This window comes from Cnephaeus nilssonii (assembly GCF_951640355.1).
Source record: "Cnephaeus nilssonii genome assembly, chromosome: 14".
Classification (NCBI taxonomy): Eukaryota; Metazoa; Chordata; class Mammalia; order Chiroptera; family Vespertilionidae; genus Cnephaeus; species Cnephaeus nilssonii.
In genome coordinates this window covers 29,713,877-29,720,356 of record NC_137085.1, presented here as the reverse complement: position 1 = coordinate 29,720,356, position 6,480 = coordinate 29,713,877, and the positions used below count along the sequence as shown (strand labels likewise).

At 50.3% G+C, this 6,480-nt stretch overlaps 1 protein-coding gene across 1 annotated transcript; it reads right to left on the bottom strand.

Annotated features, from left to right (window-relative positions):
• Positions 1 to 660: 660 nt before the first annotated feature.
• SIGMAR1 (sigma non-opioid intracellular receptor 1) lies at positions 661 to 3,546 on the bottom strand. The gene is made up of 4 exons (XM_079789987.1): positions 3,260 to 3,546; positions 2,925 to 3,125; positions 2,700 to 2,792; positions 661 to 1,702 (listed from the first exon to the last, which is right to left on the bottom strand). The coding sequence occupies exons 1-4, from the start codon at positions 3,408 to 3,410 to the stop codon at positions 1,476 to 1,478; spliced, it is 672 nt and encodes a 223-aa protein (XP_079646113.1). The 5' UTR covers positions 3,411 to 3,546; the 3' UTR covers positions 661 to 1,475.
• Between the last annotated feature and the right edge of the window lie 2,934 nt (positions 3,547 to 6,480).

Below are 6,480 nucleotides of genomic sequence, written 5' to 3'. Positions count from 1 at the left end.
CAATTTTTGTAATCGTGTTCCTTTCATTTTCAATATACCAGGAATTCTAAGAGTGATCTGGGCCTTACCCTCAGAGCAGGGCCAGCAGGATGGGACAAGTGATGCAACCAGAGCACAAAATTTAAGAGGGCAAGTGCAAGGTCCCTGGGAGTACACCTTAGGGCACCTCTTTCTTACAATACCTCAGACACCACCTGCGCTCCACCCCCAGGAGCCTCCCCATAGAAGTGAGGGGTCCTGGAGAAGGCAGACTGGAGAGAAACTTCTGTCTGGAAACAGAGGCAAACAAATGGAGAATGACTAGGCCTCCTTCAGCTCACCTCAAAAGTGGGTGCACACTGCCATCTCGTGGCCATACAGGGCAGGACTCCCAAGGCTATTTCCAGACCTGCAATAGCAGAGGCAAGACCAAGATACATACCTCATCCAGCCCTGAATTTCTTAAACTGTCACATTCAAAACTTGTGGAGAGGATCTTATTAAACATACTGATCTCAAGGCCTCAATCCAGAATTGAACCTCTGGGGATTTGGGCACAGTAATCTGTAGAGTCAATGAGCCTCCTAGGTGATTTTGTGCACACTAAAGTATATAGTCAGCCAGTGTCTTACAAACTCAATCACACAGCATGTTTTCTTGCTGCTCAGACACACAAAGAAATGGAACTGTTCAACAAGTCTTTATTAACAGAGTCAGATGGACAGAAAATGCAGGTAGTGTCTGAAAGCTGTGATGGGTGTGTGTGTGTGTGCACGCAGAAAAGGCCTTTTCTCTAGGCCAGGGATGATCCCTTGGATCTGGGCTTCAGTTCTTCTCATCAGGGTGGGCCCTAGGCTGAGGTCAGCCTCCCCACCATACTCCTGAGGGAAGAATGGTGGTCTTTCAGGATAGAAGGGACCCTGACCTCAGCATTCTCCATTCTTCTGGCTCCCCAACTGACTTGGTTGCTGAGAGGGTGGGGGACAGGCCATGAGGGACTTGCATAGCAGGGGAACAGAACAGGGGTAAGGCATATGGTGAGGACAGGGAGATCAAGGGAAAGCGCATCGTAGCTGCAGGTGAAGGGGACCTCCAAAGGCAACTCCTCTTCTTCCTCATCCTTTCCCCAACTGCTGCTGGGTTGAGGGGTAAAAGCCAGGCAGAGTATAATACCCCACCAGCCCTAACTCCAGAGCACTGACTGGGGGAAGGGAAGCTCTAGAAAGGCCTGAGTTAATGAGTCAAGCTTGTGTTATGTTTGAACATGACTGGATCCCCTGGTATACATGGGGAATTCATGATCTGAATGTGTGTCCCATATGTTCCCCTAAGTCCCTGTGTTTGGTAGTATAAGCATGTATGTCCCTACTTGTATACCAGGAACTCAATATCCACGTATGTTGTACGTCCATCTTTTCACGTGGGCTCCAGCAAGTGGATGTGTGCGGGCCTGCCCGCTCCTGTCCATCCACAGGTCCTCCTTCAGGCCTGGCTACTCAGGGGTCCTGGCCGAAGAGGTAGGTAGTGAGCTCAAGTCGGAGTCCCCGGGCATAGGCGCGAAGAGTGTAGAAGAGGGTGAGGAAGTCCTGGGTGCTGAAGACTGTGTCAGCCAGCGCGAAGGGCAAGGTAGATGGGATGACGCCCCGGCCATACTCCACCATCCATGTGTTTGGCCCCCACTCCACAGCTGTTGCCTCACCAGGCCCGTGCACCACTGTCTCCCCTGGGGGAGAGGGAGCACCCACGTGAGGAGCCTAGCCCTGTCCTTCCATTGCTGCCCCCTCCCTGGCCCATGGGCTATCTAATGGTAAGGAGGGTTTAAGGAAAGGAAAAAGTCTGACCTCATTGGCCAAGTCCCCTCTCTGGAGGGGTAAGAGGCCAAGATGGCGACTCCTAAATTTTCCTCTGTGGCATCACCTGGCTCATGCCCTCTTGAAGGAAGCCAAGGAGGAGCACCTACTGACTATGGGCCATTGTACAGGGGTCATTCCCAAGCCTCAGTCACGTCAAGCAGAAATTTAGCTAAATTTGGGCCAGTTAGATACAGAGGGGTGGTTATAAGGTTTGTGAGGCTTTCTGAGAAATGTAACTGTTCAATTACAATGCCTGCTGTGCTTTAACACAACCTCAGACTTAGTTGGAAATCCAAACCTCTACTTTTTATGTAAAATATTTCACTATATAAAAAAAGGAAGACAGCCTGGCCAGTGTGGCTCAGTTGGTTGGAGTGTTGTCTTGTACACCAAAAGGTCGTGGGTTCGATCCCCAGTCGGGGTGGGTATGGGGGATAGTCAATGGATGTTTCTCTCTCTCTTTCCCTTCCTCTCTCTCTAAAATCAATAAAAACATATTCCCGGGTGAGGATTTAAAAAAAAGGGAAGACAACAGTCTGCCTTGGTTTTAGAGATATGAAAACATTTCTGATTACCCAACTGTTTCCCTAACAATTGCTGGAATATGATGAGTACAAAAGTGTCTTAGCAAATAAAAATCAGACAACATTTAACAAGAAACTCTTACGTTTTGTTTCCTTTTGACAGAGGAAAGCAACTGGGGCCCTCAGTCCTGCCTCAACTAACTCCCTGTGGCTTACCTAGAGGATGGGGGACAAGGGAGAGGGTCCCTCAATGCACCCCTTTCCCATGCCAGGGCTCCCTCCCCCAACTAGGAGCATACCACAACGAAGGAAGCCACTTGTCTGACAGAACCTCCCTACCCACCTGGGTAGAAGACCTCACTTTTGGTAGTGCCCTCTCTCCACTGGTGGAAGGTGCCCGAGATTATGGTGTCGGAGATCTCAGCCCAATAGCGTCCTGCGGGGGACAATCAGATGGACACCGAATATCAGAGTGTCCGCGCCATTACACGGGCTGGCCAAACAGAAAGGAGGGCACGGGCCCTGGCACACCCCCAGCCTCCCAGTCCGGCCCGCCGCCAGCACTGACCAGAGTGGCCTCTAGAGCCGAGGGCGGTGCCGAACAGCAGCACGTACTCGGACAGCGAGGCATGCAGAAGGCACATGGCGCCCATCCAGCCGCCCGCGTTCACGAACACCCACTGCAGGTCCTCGTCGGGCAGCACGTGGCCTGGGTGCAGCCGCCGCAGCTCCACGATGAGCCGAGAGAAGGCCAGCTCGTGGTCCAGCCCTGGCGGGGGCAGGAGAGTCGCACGGTTAGAGCCAGCACCGGTCCCGAACTAGAAAACGGCGTCCCCGGGACCCCCGGCTCGGACCGGGCCTTCCCAGCCCGCCATCCGTCCATCAGCCCGCTCGCCCGCTCACCCGCGTACTGCCGCGCCAGCTGCGCGATCTCTTCGTGCTGGAAGACGAAACTCTGCGTGCCCAGCCACAGCCACACCGCCTGGGCCAGCACGGCCGCGGCGGCCAGGAGCAGCGCGGCCCACACCCACCGCCGGCCCACGGCCCACTGCATCCCTGCGGGCAGCGGACACCGCTCGGCGCAGAAGCCAGCAGGGCCTGAGGCTATGCTGCCCACGGCCTCGCAGCCAGCCGCCCGCCGTCCGGGACCTGTTCCCCCGCCACCGCCGTGGTACGGCTCTCCCTGGCCAATCGGAACTGCCCGGGCATCCGGGCGCCGCCCCTCGGGCTGTACCACATTCTCACGGGGAGCGGGGAGCACCCATGGGCGTGGGGCGGCGCCGCGGGCACAGTGTCACTGGGGCGAAACCAGGCCCTCCCAGCTGCCCACAGTAGGACCTCCAGGTAGAACCTCTCGGAGCGCCATCCCACGTGGGTTAGGGGTTGGAGGCGGTGAGACCCAGACAGGGCGCCCCCCTGGACTCCCTGACTAGTGAAACAGGCGAGCCCGGAAGCGGGAGCCTTCCGGGACTCCTAAGGCTTAAGGCCCGCCTTGGCTAGCGCAGAGGGTGGAAGGGGGCCCTTCGGCCTGGGAATGTTAGGGGGGACTTTCTGGAGGCGGTGACATCTGCGCGGGGTCTTTAAGAAAGATGGGGAGGAACCGGAGGACTTGTATGCACGCTTATAAGCACAACCAACAGACGCTAGACACTGGGGGCGAGGGGACGAGGGCAAGTGCGGGGGGGCGGGGAGGGGAGGCGGGGGAGGGGAGGTCAGTGAGGGGGGGGGGAAGAGACATACGTACTACTATTTGTAATACCTTAAACAAACAAACAAACAAAATGATAAATTATTTTAAATACCTAAAAAAAAAAGAAAAAAGAAAGAAAGCAAGATGGGAAGGGTCTGGCCGGTGCGGCTCAGTAGTTGAGTGTCCACCTATGAACTAGGAGGTCACAGTTCGATTCCAAGTCGCCCGGGTTGCAGTCAATCAATGATTTTCATTTTTGATGTTTCTATCTCTCCCTCTCCCTTCCCCTCTGAAATATATATATTATATATATGTATATATATATATTTTATATATATATATATATATATATATATATTTTTTTTTTTTTTTTAAAGAGAGAGAGAAATGGGAAGGGCATTCCAGCCGTTGAGACCTACTCCAAGAGCAAAGGCAACGAGGAGAAGCCTGGGCCTCCAGGGGCCTACAATGAATTCTTCTGAAGCACAAAATGTGAGAGGAGTCCCTGTAAACCCACAACGGTGATGGTAGGGGAGTGATAAAACAGAAGAGAAACAAAAGAGAGAAAAGAGGCAGCATTGTGCAGTGTCAAGAAAAAAATCTCTGGACTCGATTGACTGGATCAAAAGCCTGGCTCCTGCCACCTGCTAATTGTGTGATGTTGGGCAAGTTACTTAAGCTCTTGTGACTCAGTTCTCCCATCAGTAAAATGGGATGAATAAAAAGTACCGACCTCATAGTACATACCTTCATTGTGATGAATACTAAGTGAGTTAATATTTTTAAAGCAATTAGTATCTGGCATGTGGTGTCATGTGTGTTAGTTATATAAATAAAACAAAGGAGGAGGGAACTGGAGGGGCTGGCCTCATACATGAGAGTAATGAAATGAAGGGTTAACACAGTCAAATATAATTGAGTATTCCATCCAATACAATGATGAGAAATGGTCGTTAGCTTTCTCAGTAGGGTATGAAGCCAGATGACATTCCATAGTCTACTCTGTAATTGGATAAGGCCATGTGATTATGTTCTGGCTAATGAAGTATAAGCAGAAATGATGTATGCCACTTCCAGTTCTGGCTCCTAAGATCTGTTAAATTTCTTACATTCTCTCTCTTCCCTGACCTATTTTCATAGTTATATTGAATTAACTAGTTAGTGGAGAATTTTGAATGCTGCATGGGATAGAGCTCTCTCTCTCCCCCACAATGGATTATGTATGATGCTAAGCCACTGAGCTTGGGTATTCTTTGTTATAGCAACTAAGATTACTTATCCTGATTAATACAGGGCAAAAGACATGTTACAGTGTACTGTGCAGATAAGGGTAGAGGCTGGGAAGTTGGACTATTTTTTGAGAAACTTGGCCAAGAAGGGAAAGATAATGAAGTGATTATCTAGAGAAGAATGCAGAATTGAGGAAATGTGTGTGTGTTTTTTTTTTAATTGACCCTACCTTCTGTGATACTTCTGAGCTGACCACTCTCTAAGAACCTCAAATAATAAGGACTAGCCCAAAAATCTGGCCTCTGCCCCCCTGTTCTACGTAAAGCCTTATGGGACTATCTAGGCCTGCAGCTCCCCTACGTGGTCTTTCAGAAAGCCTTTCCTGTACACAATACTTAAACACAAACAAAAAAACAACAACAATTGTCCTTTGGCCTTGAAGGGGTTCAGAACAGGACTCCCCAAGGTATGTCACTTTGATACGTGAATTATTATGAACTGAAGGTAATCGAGACCCTGTGGGCTCACGAAAAACTATTACCTCTTCCTTAAAGAATTGGAATTTGGGGCCTTGCTCATAATAAGAGTTATTACCAGAAATAACTTTTCATGACCTATCTATATGGCAGGGCAAACTTCTAATTACTGAACATCTGCTCTATCCTGCAATGACCTTGCTCCCCTCTGAAGCCCCAAGGTGCCTTACCTCATCCTTAGCTCAGAATGCCATATATACCTCATTTTAACTTGCTGACTCTGAACCTCTCATGTATGTGGGGTCTCTGACTCTCTCATATTATATGTACATATGTAATTAAATTCCATTATTTTCTCTTGTTAATCCATCTCTTATTAAGCCAGCCTGAAGCACCTAGAAGGGTAGAGGAAAGTTTCTTCCACCCCATAGCCTTAAGAGGGTCTAAGGAAGGGGATTAAGTGGTCAGGTGTCACACACACCTTCCCTAAATATCATAGAAGAGATCACACCTCCGGGATCTTGAAGGGAAGTGGCTGGATGGGCCCCATCTCAGCCATTCTCCACATCCCCCAAAACCTGACCTCAGGGAGACACAGAGAAAGGAGAGGTTTGGTGATAGTCCTGAAGAGATGTTTCTGAAGGGGTCAGGAGTTAGTTGGCATGATCCTGGGAGTGGCACTGAAGCACGGTGTTCTTGAGAAAATGGGGCTGCCTCTGAAATCCAGT